This window comes from Lissotriton helveticus, chromosome 10 (genome assembly GCF_964261635.1).
Source record: "Lissotriton helveticus chromosome 10, aLisHel1.1, whole genome shotgun sequence".
Lineage (NCBI taxonomy): Eukaryota > Metazoa > Chordata > Amphibia > Caudata > Salamandridae > Lissotriton > Lissotriton helveticus.
The window spans coordinates 1099562075-1099581187 of record NC_136071.1 but is presented as its reverse complement, the minus strand read 5'-3'; the positions used below and the strand labels follow the sequence as shown (position 1 = coordinate 1099581187).

General features: G+C 43.7%; 1 protein-coding gene across 1 annotated transcript in view; it reads left to right on the top strand.

Moving 5' to 3' along the window:
• LOC144784801 (uncharacterized) overlaps window positions 1–11932 on the top strand; it is a 137507-nt gene extending 125575 nt beyond the window's left edge. Inside the window, exons 7-8 of the mRNA XM_078663843.1 lie at window positions 4405–4530; window positions 10603–11932. Of these exons, the coding sequence (XP_078519969.1) occupies window positions 4405–4530; window positions 10603–10890 (414 nt within the window). The 3' untranslated portion in view covers window positions 10891–11932. The remainder of the gene's footprint in view (window positions 1–4404; window positions 4531–10602) is intronic.
• Window positions 11933–19113: the final 7181 nt, after the last annotated feature.

Here is a 19113-nt window from a genome sequence, read left to right as displayed (position 1 = left end):
CCATCATGCACTGGGACAGGAACAGACTAATTTGCATACAGCCGGGTTCTGAAACTGGGATGGTGCAATGAGCTAAAAAACGGTGTTGGATCTAGCCCTGATCTCTTGACTGGGTGAGAGTATTCTGCTTAATTCAGAGACTCTGTCCCTCACCACCCCTTGTTGTAAATAATTTTGTCCACCCTAAGCGTGGAAGGGTATACTCGGACATGAGTCCCTTGCTCATTGCACCATCAGGATTCAAGCAAGCCGGGCCGAAGACGGCTGTAATGCCAGAAACCGGTCCCCGGAAGCTTGTTTCCTTCCCAGTGTAAGAATTGGCTTTTGTAGTTTGGTTTGCCCTGTTCCCATCATGCACTGGGACAGGAACAGACTAATTTGCATACAGCCGGGTTCTGAAACTGGGATGGTGCAATGAGCTAAAAAACGATGTTGGATCTAGCCCTGATCTCTTGACTGGGTGAGAGTATTCTGCTTAATTCAGAGACTCTGTCCCTCACCACCCCTTGTTGTAAATAATTTTGTCCACCCTAAGCGTGGAAGGGTATACTCAGACATGAGTCCCTTGCTCATTGCACCATCAGGATTCAAGCAAGCCGGGCCGAAGACGGCTGTAATGCCAGAAACCGGTCCCCGGAAGCTTGTTTCCTTCCCAGTGTAAGAATTGGCTTTTGTAGTTTGGTTTGCCCTGTTCCCATCATGCACTGGGACAGGAACAGACTAATTTGCATACAGCCGGGTTCTGAAACTGGGATGGTGCAATGAGCTAAAAAACGGTGTTGGATCTAGCCCTGATCTCTTGACTGGGTGAGAGTATTCTGCTTAATTCAGAGACTCTGTCCCTCACCACCCCTTGTTGTAAATAATTTTGTCCACCCTAAGCGTGGAAGGGTATACTCAGACATGAGTCCCTTGCTCATTGCACCATCAGGATTCAAGCAAGCCGGGCCGAAGACGGCTGTAATGCCAGAAACCGGTCCCCGGAAGCTTGTTTCCTTCCCAGTGTAAGAATTGGCTTTTGTAGTTTGGTTTGCCCTGTTCCCATCATGCACTGAGACAGGAACAGACTAATTTGCATACAGCCGGGTTCTGAAACTGGGATGGTGCAATGAGCTAAAAAACGGTGTTGGATCTAGCCCTGATCTCTTGACTGGGTGAGAGCATTCTGCTTAATTCAGAGACTCTGTCCCTCACCACCCCTTGTTGTAAATAATTTTGTCCACCCTAAGCGTGGAAGGGTATACTCAGACATGAGTCCCTTGCTCATTGCACCATCAGGAATCAAGCAAGCCGGGCCGAAGACGGCTGTAATGCCAGAAACCGGTCCCCGGAAGCTTGTTTCCTTCCCAGTGTAAGAATTGGCTTTTGTAGTTTGGTTTGCCCTGTTCCCATTATGCACTGGGACAGGAACAGACTAATTTGCATACAGCCGGGTTCTGAAACTGGGATGGTGCAATGAGCTAAAAAACGGTGTTGGATCTAGCCCTGATCTCTTGACTGGGTGAGAGTATTCTGCTTAATTCAGAGACTCTGTCCCTCACCACCCCTTGTTGTAAATAATTTTGTCCACCCTAAGCGTGGAAGGGTATACTCAGACATGAGTCCCTTGCTCATTGCACCATCAGGATTCAAGCAAGCCGGGCCGAAGACGGCTGTAATGCCAGAAACCGGTCCACGGAAGCTTGTTTCCTTCCCAGTGTAAGAATTGGCTTTTGTAGTTTGGTTTGCTCTGTTCCCATCATGCACTGGGACAGGAACAGACTAATTTGCATACAGCCGGGTTCTGAAACTGGGATGGTGCAATGAGCTAAAAAACGGTGTTGGATCTAGCCCTGATCTCTTGACTGGGTGAGAGTATTCTGCTTAATTCAGAGACTCTGTCCCTCACCACCCCTTGTTGTAAATAATTTTGTCCACCCTAAGCGTGGAAGGGTATACTCAGACATGAGTCCCTTGCTCATTGCACCATCAGGATTCAAGCATGCCGGGCCGAAGACGGCTGTAATGCCAGAAACCGGTCCCCGGAAGCTTGTTTCCTTCCCAGTGTAAGAATTGGCTTTTGTAGTTTGGTTTGCCCTGTTCCCATCATGCACTGGGACAGGAACAGACTAATTTGCATTCAGCCGGGTTCTGAAACTGGGATGGTGCAATGAGCTAAAAAACGGTGTTGGATCTAGCCCTGATCTCTTGACTGGGTGAGAGTATTCTGCTTAATTCAGAGACTCTGTCCCTCACCACCCCTTGTTGTAAATAATTTTGTCCACCCTAAGCGTGGAAGGGTATACTCAGACATGAGTCCCTTGCTCATTGCGCCATCAGGATTCAAGCAAGCCGGGCCGAAGACGGCTGTAATGCCAGAAACCGGTCCCCCGAAGCTTGTTTCCTTCCCAGTGTAAGAATTGGCTTTTGTAGTTTGGTTTGCCCTGTTCCCATCATGCACTGGGACAGGAACAGACTAATTTGCATACAGCCGGGTTCTGAAACTGGGATGGTGCAATGAGCTAAAAAAACGGTGTTGGATCTAGCCCTGATCTCTTGACTGGGTGAGAGTATTCTGCTTAATTCAGAGACTCTGTCCCTCACCACCCCTTGTTGTAAATAATTTTGTCCACCCTAAGCGTGGAAGGGTATACTCAGACATGAGTCCCTTGCTCATTGCACCATCAGGATTCAAGCAAGCCGGGCCGAAGACGGCTGTAATGCCAGAAACCGGTCCCCGGAAGCTTGTTTCCTTCCCAGTGTAAGAATTGGCTTTTGTAGTTTGGTTTGCCCTGTTCCCATCATGCACTGGGACAGGAACAGACTAATTTGCATACAGCCGGGTTCTGAAACTGGGATGGTGCAATGAGCTAAAAAACGGTGTTGGATCTAGCCCTGATCTCTTGACTGGGTGAGAGTATTCTGCTTAATTCAGAGACTCTGTCCCTCACCACCCCTTGTTGTAAATAATATACTGCAGCATGTATCAGGAAAATGGTGATTGCACTTTTTCAAAACCCCAAATGTGAATGACAATATTTGATTCAGCAATCTTTGTTTTAAATACACTTTTCTAAGCAGCTTAGTTTGCAAGACAGCTCCTGATATTGTTGGGGAATCAACAAGGGGATGTTCATGCAGTCTCTTCCCATTTGCAGTTTGTTGTTTCAGATAAGGTCCTGTATTTATCAGATTCTTTTTTCATGGCTGCTTGGATTGCCAAACTTACAAGTTCTTTCACTTAAACCAACAGCACTTAGGGAGTATGAGCTCAAGTCCCCCAATTGAGACTGCTGTTGGCTAAAAATCCAGGACTGCTGAAGATGCTACACACAGTTGAGCCACCTGCCCCTCTGTTTTTATTACAATATCAGAAATGTTTAGTTGTGTTCAAAAATGAAAATAAATGCAATTATGGGACATGTTGAAAATGAATCGATCCAGTTATGTATCAAGTTATGCATACATCTTTTGGAATGTGTTTGTCACACAGTAAAAAGCATATATTTTGGGTGCACTCCAGCAAACCTGTCTTGAAAAAATGTTGGTGCATTTCTCGTCTTTAATAAGCCTTTCTCTCTTTCTGTTTTCTCTCTGCAGGCATTTGCAGCTCATAGGCTTTCTTCGTTACATTCAGTCCTAGTTTAATAGCTATTGGGCATATTATTAAGGGCTGTATCGCCGCTTTAGCAGCACTTTTTATCGCCCTATTAGCAAGCTGTTGCTAACCACTGTTAGCGACAGTTTACTGGCAATAGCGCCCGTTTTTTTGCCGCTTTGCATGTCAGTGATATTTATCGCTAATGACATGCAAAGTAGGCGTTCCTTACTAAAAGTAAAGGGAAACAGTCGCAAACACAACTTCCCCCTATTATCAATGCACACGAAGCGATAAAAAAAGTCTCGCTAACCGAGATTATCGCTTGATTTTAACGCCTGATAAAAACCTGACTTAGCCATCTTGTCAATGGGGGGTGGATTGTTAGGTTAAGTACACACTTGCCTATTAACAAGCTTTTCATTAGCGCAGTTAATTTAGCGCTGGTATTCTCATGCTATTTCTGGTTTTCACTGCTATCACTGGATTTTTTATCGCTTTAGAGATAAGCGATGCTAATAATGCACTATCTTGGCGATGACATCCAGCGATAGACGGTGATAAAAAAAATGCCGCAAACCTGGGTTAGCGATAATTATCGCCTATTCTTGCTAATATGCCCTTATATTCTCATTTCATTCCCTAATCCATTATGGTTATTGTAGTTATTCATGTGTTAATCGTCACTTTTTGTACCAAAACAGTGAGTAATATTTCGCTTCATTTGAAGCTTATCACTAAAGCTTAGAAATGAAAAACTTGAAAGCAATTGATACAGCGTGAACACCTTTTCTGATTCAATGTTTTGTTTACATTTTTCTTCACAGACAGAAATTTATGAAGCAGATTACAAGACAGAACACAAAGATCGACAGAGAATTAAAGCAGAGAATCAAAAACTAAAGAAAAAAGAAGAAGATATGAGGCAACAGATGCTGTTATTGCAAGAACAGGTAGGACAGCCTCTAGAAGGAGTATAGGCATTCTACAGAGGCAGAAAATAAGGACAACTTGGGGTGTCGATGAAGGAGAGAGCTGGGAGGTCTGCTAGAGTTAGGCCTGGATCTGCTTTACCTCTGCCCAGCATTCACCCGCTGGCCGCCTACCTCCAGGAAAGGGGACGAAAGCCTCTGCTCCAGTGCAGATGCTGCAACAGTGGTGGGTGGCCGTACAGAGGTAGCATGGCTGCCCTCACCAGGCCGACCTTTGATCTGATAGAAGCCTCCTAACTCCCTTGTCTCATCCATGCTCTAAGTTCCTAGATCTTTTGCTGGGGGACTTCTCCACAGACTATGTTGTAATAGCTCAGCCGGAACAGAACAAGAGATCTAGTGGCTTGATCCCACGCGTTGTCTGCAGCGCTGAGAGGACCCTTCCCAACACTCCCAGCTCGAAAATTGTGTTTTTTTCCTCTGAAGGCTGAGAGACAAACTCCAGGAAGAACGGTTTTGTCTGAACTAGGATTATTACTACTTGAACCCAATTATGGTGGTCATGAGAATGGGATTGTGGGGTCTCTTGAATCCCCTCGTAATAGGCACCTGGTTTTTAGATCATTCAATCTGTTCATTATCTGCATGCATGTGGACATGTAGCTTATGCAGCAAAACTAGCTCTACCAAGGGGTGCATACACATGTTTTAATGTGAGGTGAACAGACAAAGGTACAATTAAAGCACATCTTCCCCGACACAATATGTGTATGGTGGGACAGAGTAAAATCTAAAAAGTGTCTCTCTCACTCATTTCATAAACCATGATTTAGGAGAGAAAACAGCACACACCATAAAGGAAAGATCAAGACAGCAATCCTCTAATGCTTGAGTATCTGACAACATCACCATGATGCGGTACCTTGCAAAATCACACAGAGACATACTTTACAACTTTATCCATATTATATTTGTGCTGTATAGTGCAATGCAAAGTTAGGAGCAATAAAAAAAAAAATCTCCTTGTTACTGCCTGCAGTATTTGTTTTGTCACAAAGTCCTGTCTAACACTGCATTTAAATAGGGCTTTGCATCAAAAATATGGGTGGTAGCGGGCCAATGCTCATTTACCGCTCATTGGAAGCCATTTGAGGCAAAGTAAGGCAAAGGAATATTTGCACTACATTTGGCGCCACATTTCTGCGCAAACAAGTTTTGTGCTGGAAAATAAACACTATATCGACATTTTGTGGCAAATTGTGTCACTTTTAGTAGCTATTCACTGTAGTAAAGTGTTGACAAATCTGCCCCTAGAAGAGCGATTTACTAATTTATAGCACAATAACTGAAGTTGCTGAACTGGGGGTCTTTCAGGCTGCCCAATTCCTTGCTCCCTCCATTTCACCAGTGCAAAAGTGCATGTGTGATCTCTAGCATAGATTTTTAACTTCCAGTACAAATTACTGTGCTTAGACATACTTTAAAACTTTTACCACATTGTATGTGTGCTGTACAGCAGAGGCCACATGGTTGTGTGAAAAGTAAGAAGAACTAAAAATATTTCGGCTTGTTAGCACCTGCCTCAAGGAAGCTTTATTTCTTTGGGCACTGAAAGACTTGTCTACCATTGTTAGCATATAGGGGCACATGCATCAAGGGTTTTTGCATACGCAAACGGTGCGAATTGCAAAATTCGGCCGTTTGCGAATGCAAATCCCTTTTTTGGGCTGCATGAAGCTTTTTGCTTTTTTCGCAATTTAAGAAATCGCAATTTATTTGCGATTTCTTAAATTGCGATTGCATTTAAGAAATCGCAATTTTGCGATTTCTTAAATGCAATGCATGACTTTTTTTAAATTGTGAAATCGCAAATAGGTAGTGGTAAATTACCATGAAGTTAAACTTCATGGTAATTTGCGAAAACTTTCAAAAGTGCATTTTTGAAAGTTTCATTTTACGCACACACATGCCCTTGGGGCATGTGTGTGTGAAAAATGTACTTAAAGGTACATTTCAGGGGTGCAGGGGGGGTCCTTTGGACCCCCCTGCACCCTTGAAATTGCATTCTCATTTTGCGATTCCTTAATTGCGAATCGCAAAATGAGAATGCCTTTACATTCATTCCTATGGGCCTTTAGGCCCATAGGAATCAATGGAAAGGGATTCCTTAATTGCGATTCGCAAATTGTGAATCGCAATTAAGGAAAATTAAGAAATTGCAAAAAAATTGCAATTTCTTGATGAATAGACGTTTGCAAATTCTTAATTGCGATTCCTTAATTTTCGCAATTAAGAATTCGCAAACGGGAACATTGATGCATGTGGCCGTATCTGCCGTACAGACCTCCTGACTGTGTATATCTGGCCCCACATTTACTAAGTCTGTGCTTCACCCTTGCGTCATGCAGGGCAACACAAAGGCTTATTTGGGATTTACAGAGCCACACAAGGCCTGATTTGCTTGGCTTTGTAAAGAAATGCAACACAACGAAGCAGCTTGCACTACGTTACATTTCTTAGTGCAGGCGTTCCATGGGTGGAGTAGCATGAGATTTCCTGGGCTTCCACCCATGGATTTCATGCAATTCTAGTTTACCAAGGCTTGTAAAGCTGGAATGGTGTGAAATTGGTACTCCTACCGCAGAGAGGTATAATGAGGAGAAATATGTGTATTTCTCCTCATTACTTCCTCTTTCTATGCATGATGCATTGCGCATCACACACAAAATGAGGAATATGTCTCTCTGTATTGTTTTTTTGCAGGTAGGTGTTTCTTCCATTTCTACTTCCGATGGGCTTTTGCCCATCCCCACGGATTTACTTCTGGTACCCGCTGAAACATGATGTAACCTATGAATAAGCTTCAATGAGAAGCTGAATCTAGAAACCCAAGTCAATAAGATTGTGGAGAGCAGTTTCGCTCTTATTAGAACACCCCAGAAGATCTTACCGATGCTACCAATCCAGGCACGAGCACAAGCAGTAAGAAGCGTTATCCTGAGCCGTTTGGACTATTGCAATGCGTTGCTACTAGAGTCACCGAAGTATCTGATTGAGAGACTTCAGAGAATCCAGACTGTGGTGGCAAAGCTCGCCCTCATGAGACCACAACGCTCATCTACATCTCTGGCATTGGCGGAGCTGCACGGGCTTCCGGTTTTACAGAGGATACAATTTAAATCACTCTGCATTGTCTTCAAGGCGCTGTATGGGACGGGGCCTATACCATTACAGAATAAGTTTGACTGGTATATTCCCACCCGTAGCCTTCGTTCCTCCTCGGCTTACCTGGTGAAAGTGCCAAGGTTTAAAAGAGTAAAAACAGTGGGAAGAGCCTTTAGTGTCGCAGCAGCACGGCTCTGGAACGGCCTTCCAACTGATCTGAGACAGACGCAAGATCTGTTGAAGTTCCGTAGGAAAATAAAAACCTGGCTATTTCCCAGAGCATAAGTTTCTGTAGTAACATGGTCCGTGTGGCACTTTGGTGGCAGTGTACATGTATCTCAGCGCCAGGATGCCCATAGGGTTCCAGTGCGCTTTACAAATATGGATAACAATAACAAAAACAACCTTCACCGTAGCGCAAGCACCCTTGTATCTTGGTGCAACAGTAGCTTTTCGATAAACAATGAACCCTTCCCTCTAGCGCCTTGAGACCCTCTGGGTGAGTAGTGCGCTATATAAATGCCTGAACTTGAACTTATCTGCGCTGGCGCTAGGCTGCCTCAAGTGCACCAGTGCAAGGAGTGAGTTGAGGAGACCCATATCTTAGTAGATAAGGAGCTTTTCAGCTCTCTCCCATTCACCCAACCCAGCACTGCAACTTTGCTTGTTGCCCTGTGTTGCATAAAATATTGATAAATATACTCCAATAACGTGAAACAATAACGTACACAAAGTTCCAGATTGTCTCACCAGCGAATACTACCTAAACACAACAGGGCAGTTTATAACAGAAGTTAATGTGCTGTGAACCACACTCGTAAAACCCTTGTCTTTGTGCTGACAACTTTTCATTAGTGGGTCCCACCTGTGTACTATATTATTTTTAGATCCACGACTACTTACAAATCACAATTATACAAGCCTCTTCGGATTTGTAATATTTGCAGTGATTCTTGGGTTTGTACAGTACTGTTGGATAAGTCTAAGGGGCCCATTACAATGTCGGTCGGATTGCCTCCGCCAGGCTGGCGGTAGCCACCGCCTGCCTGGCGGAGGCAATCCGCCTGACACTGTTTCCCTAATTACCCCCCCTCCATATTAGTATGGCGGGGGGGAACACGGCGGACGGAAAGACCGTCCGCCGCTTTTCCGCCCTGGTCGCCCTACGACCGTGGCGGAAAGGGTATAATATGGTGGCGGTGTCCAATGGACACTGCCAGCCATATCATGATGCGTGCAAATAGGTGCATTTCCGCGGCGGCGATGCCACCACGGAAAGGCAGGCGGTCTTTGCTTTGGGGGGGCCCCTGTGGGCCCCCCTGGTGAAGGCCGAGGTGGGGGTGCCCAGGGGGAGTACCTATGGTACCCCCCTTCATTTGCATGTACAAAGCGGCAGGCACCGCGCGGTGCCTGCCGCTTTGTATATCCAAATGCATAAATGCATTTTTAGCATTGTGGCGGGCGGTGCAGACTGCACCGCCCGCCACAATGCTAAAAATGAAGGATGTGCCCGCCACTGTGGCGGGCACATCCTAATTCCCCCAACAGGACCCCGCCCTTATGGCGGGCGGTCCCGAATACCGATAGGGTCCGCCCGTCATCCTAATGAGGCCCTATGACTTTTTTTAAAGACAGATTTTTACATCTTAAACAGGTTCTTGCCCTTCCTTCTCCTGACACTGAACCAAAATGTAATCCCTAATCAATAACTTAAACATTTGTATTTAGTAGCGACCATTGTAAGCCCCATCCCATAAGCACAAACAGATATACCAGCTAGGTGTTCTCCAGTAAATCATTTGTGATTTTGCACACAATGCAACAAGCTGGGTCAAGAAAGAACTGTCCTGATTTGAAAAGAAAACAGCTTGGTTAAGGGAGAAGCTGACTGGAAACCCCAAGAGAGGGAAACACACACAAGCAGAGCAAAGGAGACCAACAAATTTCATGTAGCTGCAAGATACTTGGCGTCCATTGCCGCACTAGCATACCTTTAACACTCAATAACAGATATGAATGCTGAATGGTTACCAGCAGCCATGCACACTATTTTAACTTAACTGATGCTACAGCACTATGAAACAGAAACATCAGTTATAGCCTGTGCTGTAGAAAAGACACAACATTATAGATTTTCTTATTTTGTATATTTATTAAGCACAAAAGTGTGCTATGTGCAATTATTTCGATCATTCTTTCATCCTCTTTTGGGTGGGCGTCTTCACAATGTCAGCGGCATACTTTGATACAACCCTTCTTCACTTTTGGCAGAGAGGAAGAGGCAATCCCTCATTCATCTCCATCAGTGATAGGGAGAGATAGGGCAGTTGCAAAGGGGCATATTATCAAGGACGGGCGATACATTATCGCTCCTTTTATCGGCAGGAAACTGCCCATGAAGCGGCGATAATGGGCTTGGTAATATGCTCTATGAATTCCTATCAAAGCCCATGTTAGATGTGAAGACATCTAACATGGGCTTCGATAAGAATTCATAGAGCATATTATCAAGCCCATTATCGCCGCTTTATCTGCAAAAGCGGCGATGATGTATCGCCCGTCCATGATAATATGCCCTAAAGTGCCTTTGGGACCATCTGACTTCTCTCCCTGCCAAATTTCCATAATCGGTACTAGAATGTGTAGAGCAACCATTGAGTGGTCTAGGTGTATGTGCATAGGTGCATGGGGGAAGTGGTTCTTTCTTTGGAACACTGAAAGTGGCAACAAAAGAAGGCTAGTGTTACTCATCTATAATAGACAATGTTACGTAAAGCCCATGAGCCAAGGAACTTTGATTCTCTAAAGCGTTGGCTAATTGTGAACGTTTATAAATGTTGTACCTCTGTGTCAGTCTCCCGCCATGTATCCGATAGTGGGTGATATTCTACATACCCTCACATTCTATCTTTTGGCTCTTTTTGACAGCTTAAGGTCTACGAAGATGACTTCCGGAAGGAGCGTTCTGACAAGCAGGTGCTCCAGCGCCTTCTCAAGAGCAAAGCCAATGCCAAGGATCCGGTGCTCGTGCACCGCTGCAACAACGGCAGTCACGAGACACCGGCAGCGGCACGGACCTCGCCCCCGGCTCCAGTCACCAGGCACAGCGGCAGCAGCAAGACCTGCGAAAGGCACAAGCACATCGAATGCTCCAAACACCACCTCCTGAGGGATGCAGTGCTGCCATCATCTCCTTTCTCCACAGAGTACAAATAGCAGGGCCTACTGCTGGACAAAACAACATGAACTGATGATAAGAATGTATGTGTTGACCAGGGCCCCAGAAAAGACATAACCAGAAACAGTGCATCTTTTGAATACACAGGAAGATTGGTTGATAAACTAAAAACACCTACAGAAGAATTTAATATTTTGCTCCTCGAGTTAAACTGGCCTCCAAATGAGGCTTACTGCAATCAGCTTTTTAGAAATTCAAGCAGCATATTGTACTCCTTGGCAATATATTAATTCCTTATTTCTGCAATCAGTCTGAGATTTCTAGTACCCTTTATGACTGAAATCTTTAAATTGCATTTAAACGTTTCTATATCAGATATAACTGCTACACTGAGCTATAAATAGGCAAACTGGCAAATGTTTCTATCCAATAGATACATCGGGGTCATCTTCACCCACAGGCATTTGCCGCAGAGTGAAAACACAACACAGTGTTTGTTCAATGTAGCATAGCACAACTTTGCGATTTTGGAAAAACTTGAAAATAATTCTGTATTAATTATAATCACCGTTATATCTTCTTTAAAGCATTTGACATGAAAGGCTCACACTCTCCTAGTAGAAACTGACAATTATGTCATTCAGAAAACCGCTGAAAACCTGACACTTAATGCAACCTTTTCTTGACCCAGAACTTTCTAAATGACTGGATGAAATTCCACCTGGGTCGACCACCTCAACTCTGGTGACCTCATGACGTATTTAAGGCATCATCTGATGCTGCAACCATTGCTATGAATGGAAGACTAACCCACCCGGTCTACAGGAAGTACCATCTGAGGCCACAGCAACCAGCCCTTATGATGCAGATGGCCCTGAATTTGAGTCTACAGAACCATAAGACATAGTAACCGCACCTCTAAGACTTCTACAAGCCAAGATTTTAAAGTTGGCAGCTGTCAATTTAACTTATGAAACATATACTCGTTCACATGTTGTATTTTTTATACAGTACAGTAGGGCGTCACCACTAGCTGGAAATAGAAAGAGGGCTACATGAAAATAAAACAGATTAATTTGAGCCTTTTTATTGGATCATTATTTTCTTCCCACTCTAATGCAATTTAAGGCATATACAATTTCACTGCTACAGGTTGGAAACAAAATGCAAATTAACACTCGTTTGGATTGCTGAAATAACCTAACATCTAATAAATAACCATTGCCGAAGGTTCCAAACATATCTCCTATTTGCCCAAAGACAGTAGTTAGGCAGCAAGTGATTTAGATGGTGGGCATCTCTCGCAGCTCACAATTTAAGGCATATGAAATGTGTCAGACTGAAATTCATACACAGATAAACATAGAAAACGAAAAGAACCTAAATGTCTATCATACGGGGATACTCCATTCCAGACAGCGAGGCAGAAAACAACACCATATCCGAGTCATAAGAGTTCTTCAGCCTTATTCATCAACGGGCCGTTTTGCGAGCCCCTAATAGCGATTCATAGCGAATCGCTATTAAGGACTCGCAAAACGGTATTCATGTAGGAATTGCTAAATAAATAGCGATTCCTACACATTCCTTATTTGCGAGTAGCAAATTGCTAATCGCAAATAAGGAATAACTCCCCATTCATTCCTATGGGCCAAAAGGCCCATAGGAATGAATGGGGAGTATTCCTTATTTGCGATTAGCAATTTGCTACTCGCAAATAAGATAGCGATTTAAAGGGTGCCAGGGGTGTCCAAAGGACACCCTGTAGCACCCCTTAAATGCAAATTGAAACAGGTGTTGCGCACACACATGTCCAAAGGACATGTGTGTGTGCAACATGCAACTTAGAAAAATGCTTTTAAAAGCATTTTTCTAAGTTTTTGCTATTTACCGAGAGGTCTGACCTCTCGGTAAATAGCGGCCCAAAATTGCATTTTCACAATTTTAAAATGCTTCATGAATTGCATTTAAGGAATCTCAAATAGAGATTCCTTAAATTCAATTCTTCGCAAATGTGCGAATTCTTAAATAGCGAATTTTGCATTTGCGATGATGAATCCCAAATGCAAAAATTGCACTCGCAAAAGGCAAGATTCTGAGAATCTTGCCCTTTGCGAGTGCAATTTAGCTTGATGAATCAGGCGGCTTGTCCCCTAAATTTGGGACAACAGGCAGATTTTAGTAGGGATCTTTGGCTTGGTGTTTCAATTCTAGACTTGGCACTTTCTTGCCAAGGGCTCCAGAGTCACTGTATTCAGATTAACTAGTGCCCTGGGAGGCAACCACAGCAGCTTAGTGCATTTTCTGCAGCAGCATCAGAAAGATGTCCAGGGTTCCCTGAAAGAAGAAGTGAATTTGCAGTAAGAGACAGAGAATTGATCATAATTCTGGTTTAAAGAGTATGTTTATAGAGTTAGTCCACAGCTCTGTTCCTTGTCCTGGGAAATGGAAAAATTAGGGGCGTATCCATATACCTGCAATTGTGGTGTGCAGTTTGAGTTGGAAGAAGGATCTAGGTAGAAAGTTGAAGGATGTAGGAGTTTCCATAGAAACTGTTTAGGGAGCTACTTGTGTATTTCTTTTACCCGAGCGTAGAGACTGTTTATGGGGCTGGCTGTGTATTTTTTTAGCTGAGTCTATTTATATATATGGTTGTTGCGCGTAGACACAAGGAGGAATTGGACTATCCTCACAAATACCAACAGGTGCTCGTCAGTTTACTCTGAGATTCAGGTGAAAACATGCCTTGCCCTCTTCAGACTTGTACGCATAGACATAACAAAGCCATATACGCCCAGAAAGTATTTGGATTCTACCAGAAGAGTCTGCATTCATAATCATTTCTCAGGGTCCCCAATGAAGAGAAGATTCTTCTGGCTGGATCATTTTTGCGTATTACATTGCTGATGATCCCTCTTGTATGGAGTGACAGTCCAAGCATAGCTTTGCTGGGATACAACTGGCTTCAGCTTGTGAAGTAAACAAGATAAAGGACAGACTTTGAAAAACCAAGCCAGACTGGTTATCAACAGAGGGTGCATTAACCTAGCTGGGAAAAGAGCATGGGAACTTCCCAGAAGCCTAGATATTATTAGCTGGAAAAGAAATGCAGAGATCCGGTCAGGCTGTTTCCATAAAAGTAGGCAGGGTGGGGAGCTCACTGGGTTCACTGGAGGAAGTATCCTAGAAAGGATCCGGTGCAGACGTTGCCTCCGAGTTACTCTGTTCATCCATCTAGTTGTACAACTCTCACAAAACCAGGATACAAAGTGGTAGTCCACAGAAATATGTGCACTCAAATTTGTACCTACATGAAGCGGTATGGTGAAGCTAAAAGGTAGACATCTGGTCATCTATACGACTCCTGAGCCATTTGCAGCAGACAAAATAGGGGTAATTTTCTCCTAGTATCAAGCCCATCAGGCCACAGGGTGGTGGTGCTTGGAGAAATAGCAAGGTAACGGACAGAGCGGGGCAAATGAAGGAAGAAGCCATTGTGAGTCCGGTGATTGATCATGCTAAGGCTCAGAAGGACCAACTCCCTAGAGGAATAGGAAATCCAAGGACTTAAATGGCTCCATTATTGATCATTTGCAAGGCAGAGCTAAAAGATTTTCCTCTGTAGTGATTGAACGCGCTACTAGCTAGCATCAGCATTGGGTTTTGAATGGGGAATCCGAGGGGGCACTCTGCAGCCAAAGGAAGACCGATTTGAATAATTTATATAAAGGGCCAATGAACTCAAACAGAGACAGTCATGCCAATGGGGATGCTCTGGCAGGATAAAATAAGCTGTTTGCCAGAATTCTGCTATTATAAAAGACTAATGCTGCATTCGCGAAAATGACCTGCGGGAACCTAAACGGGCATATGGCCCACAATGAGGAGACAATGAAGAGGCATCTTTCGTCCTAGGACCTCAAACTGGGGGGCTCATTGATCCGGGGGGGAGGGGGCTACAGGCACTATCCAAGAGAATCATCTTGCTGATAACAGTGCTTTGTTTTTACAGATAGACTTGGGTATTACTAAAAATTTCTGTCATTCATATGATATCTGGGAGTAGGTGCCAAAGGGGGAGTGGCCACTGAATAATACTTTTACATTTTAGTAAGACCTGGCTGACCAGAATAATATGTTGCCAATCATGCATTTGATTGTTTTTAAAACGACAATGTTTAAATATGTTTATACATATTTAAAGATTGCCAATGTTATCGAATGATTGCGGAAAATACGTTTTCAATCAGAGGCAATGACTTTGGGTGGGGGCACTTCAATATAAAGTTCGAAGATTATTGTCTTTTGGGGAGATGAAAAAAAATGCAGAAGCCATGTTACAGCACTGGTATACTCACCCTGATTAGAGGACAACCAACACACCACAGACAGCGCAGCAATGAGGGCCACAAATTAGAAGGGGCTTCTATGGCGGAAGTGTGGGGAGTGAGGTTGCCAGAGATCGATGGTATTTGTTAACTGTGGTGCAGCAGATCGCTGACTCTGGCGCATGAGCCATGGGGCGCAGTGTAGGAGGAGTTCAGGAAAGGAGAGTTAAACAAAGATTAGGATAGACAAGAACAGCTCACTTAGAATTCATGGAGCTGACAAAGACATGTAGATCTGTTCGCTAGGGATGGGGCTCTCTTTAAACGGTATTTACAGAGTACTGCACTTAACTGGGCTCTGGCAGGGTCAATACTGGTTCTTCCCAATCCCCGTCAAGCTCACCTGGAGCAGAGTCAATGAAGTAAAATAGAAAAGGGGGTGTTAGAGAAACTGCAAATGCATGACAGGAATAGTGAGAGACGAGTAGTAGTGTTCCGATACTTCTTCCATGTTTACAACAGTACATGAAGAATTGGTGTAGAAGGTGTAGAGTTTTGTGTGACACGTTGTGGCGATGGACCCCAACTGAGTGCAGCATGGGTTGAATGTTTACAGAGGGTCCACCAGAAAGCTATATGGCTCTAGTTGAATTAGAACATCGCCTGAGTGGCCACTCACCTTTGTACAAGCCCGACAACCTTAGTCCCACACCCAGGACGGCTATTAATTTTATCATCCCAACTTCTCACAATGACACCACTCATTCAGCTGTCCACCATCACTAGCTGGAATGGCCCAATGGATCTCTCACAGTTAACTGAACAAGCATTAATGAGCTCCCCCTGTCCCCTGAGGGATATCAGCTGATGCTCTGAGCCACTGTCCGTCTCCACAGGACAAACCATAGCAAATCGATACCCCGAAGTCCTTTTTTAATCCCCTGACAATCAAGTGTACCACATAGGGATCCAACGATGAGACAACGTAAGTGCACCTTTGAGTATTCCTAATGTGCACATAGGGAACTGGAAGATCATCCAATTTGTATTACACCTGGGTGTGCCACAGGCAACTCTGATGTGAACTTATAAAATATCGTTTCACTAACGGCACACATATCAAGTTACATCTGAATGTTTATAGCATACCTTAGACTTACAGGCCTTCAAGAGTCAAGAACTCGGTTACATAAAGTGTCACTTATAGAATTAATTTTAGATTTATCATCCATTTGGTACATGTAGCATAACATTTCTTTGACATAACACAAAAGCCTTTGCTCGACAATGCACAACATCCAACACTTGTTTCGTCCTTTACCATGGAAATATTTGGAAGGGTGGAACAAATCCTTTGTACTTTGGTTGCAGAATAATAAAGATAAGCTAAGATAATGTCAGGATGAGCCAAAGGTGCCACATCTGAGTCATCACATTTCTTAGCGATCCTCTGCTGATTTACATAGGCGTCTTCCACGAGTTCCACATGTAATGCCAAGGGGTAAGTGTTCAATGGTACTAGGGTTCAGAGTTACTCCAGATTGGGTGCATCACCATACCTGATATACAATGCTCAAGAGTCCATGGTAAGATCCTTAATAAATAGGTTGTCGATCGTTGAAGTTGAGAAGGCTTAACAGTCAGTAACTATTTCTGGTGAATACATAATCTGCAGATTACTCACCTCCCCACGCCTTAGACATTTCTGGATAACTAGTTCCCAAAAATAACTCTCCAGCTGTACCAGATGGCTCAAGCTACAAATCCATTTCTGGCCATGTCCTCATCAGAGCATATTAGGAAGAAACTGGTGTGCTGCCATCAATTCCTGAACTATTTCCATGCAACACCAAGAGAGGAGGATGAACCTAGCGAGCAACAACGATGGTAAATCCAGCACATAACATGTTTGTCTAACTTGGGATTTTATTAGTCACAGCACTAAGGCCTCAGCAGTGGGAAGATTACACCAGAAAAATTAAATGTTCGAGGCATATGAGCTGCAGAATTCACACATTGTGCATAGATCGCCATCTGATGTAGGGATTGGATGCTTGCACCTTGTTCTCTTGGAAGAAGACTTTTGTAGTCACCAGATAGGTGACTCCTCCCTTGGACGATAGTGCGCATGGGCATCGACTCCATCCTCAGATCGTTTTTTTCCGCCATCGGGTTCGGATGTAATTTCTGCGCTCCGCTTCGGCACCATATTCTCCAAACCTTTTCGACGCACAAAACCATCATAGACTCGACGGTATTGTTTTTGATCGCGTGATCTTCGATGCACTCCTCAAATACGCAAATCCGATCGTCGACAGCATTCGGGCCTACGGCTAATGGAGAGGAATCCATTTTAAAAAACTGCCCCCAGTGTGGAGCTAATTTCCACACAGTGACCACCTCAAGATCTGTAACCTATGTCTTTCACCTGAGCACGACAAGAACAATTGCCAGGCCTGCACCTCCTTTAGATCCAAAAAGGCCATCCGTCATCGTCGGGCCTGATGACACATCATTACACAGCAATCAGCTCCGGCACCGGTGGACATCTTCGATGAAGGCCCTGATGTTCCGGAAGAGGACTTGGAGGATCTGCAAATCGTGTCCGAAGCAGACTACTCCAACTCGAACCATCCCATCACGCCAGGTCAATGAGTGAGTACAACTGCATATGCCCCAATCCCACATCCAAAAAGAAGGCCCTGGTTAATATTTCACCTGCTGGCCCCAGTCGCGACCAAAAACAAGCTTCAAAAGCCCTGACCTTGGGATCGGCTCCGAAGATAAAAGACAAGCCTTCCGGTAGCTTGGGAACGAGCAAACCACATATCACTGTCCCACAAGCGCCATCGGCACGGAGTGCAACCTACTCCTAAAAAGACTTCGGCACCAATGCCCCCATGCCGAAGGAAAAGGCATTGGATCGGAAAGCGAAACATTCGGAACCGAAAAAGATTTCCGCCTCCACATCGAAGCCAAAGGACCCGAAAAACACCCTCCTAGGCTCTGGAGCAGAAATCCAAACCCCGCTCGGACCCGAAAAAAATCGTCGCTGAAAGCATCCACAGAAGAGGAACAACTTTTTCGACCAGATCCTATCGATCTAAAACAAAAAATACTCCATATAGACCCTAAAACAGGGAATGTGTCTACTGTTCCACACACACAACAAAAGGAAATTTGACACCCCTGGCATTCCTGCAGTGCCTGTAAAGAAGGACTGCTACTTCACCTTTGCAACCCTCTTCTCCTGTTCTTCCTTCTGAGGCTGTCTCTCCTCCACACTCTCCTATAGTTCCACCAAACTCACCACTACCACCCAGTGATGATGATTTAGGGCATGGGGACATAACACTGACCCTTTTTTTTTAGTTCAAATTATTTTATTGTAAAATAATAATAATAATTTTCATAATAAACATTAAGCAAGACATACAAAAAAAGAATAATAATTCAAAAAATCTAGAACTATATATATATATAACAAACTATTGTCTAATTCAATTCAGTAGATATGAGGTTAAATGTAATCAGACAAAACTAAAAAAGGGGGAGGAGGGGAGGGAACCATGAAATAGCAAATTAGTAGTAATTTATAAACAGAGCTACAATGCAATATCAATTAATACAATAAAAGAACAGTAAAAGGGGAACAAACAATAAATATACCCATTAATTTGATAAATAAATGTCAACAGGAATCCAGAATGAATGATATGAAATAGAATTATGAGAAACCCCAGATAATGATAACTGTGCACCTCTTCTTGTAAAAATAACCCATGACCACCAGGCGTGAACTGATAACTTTGAAACATCTTTCCAACAGAAGGTTATGGATTTTATCGCAGCTGAGATTCAGAAATTAAATAGTTTACATTCAAGATCACTTAAATCCTTCGATAATGTAACAGATTTGTATATTAACAGTTT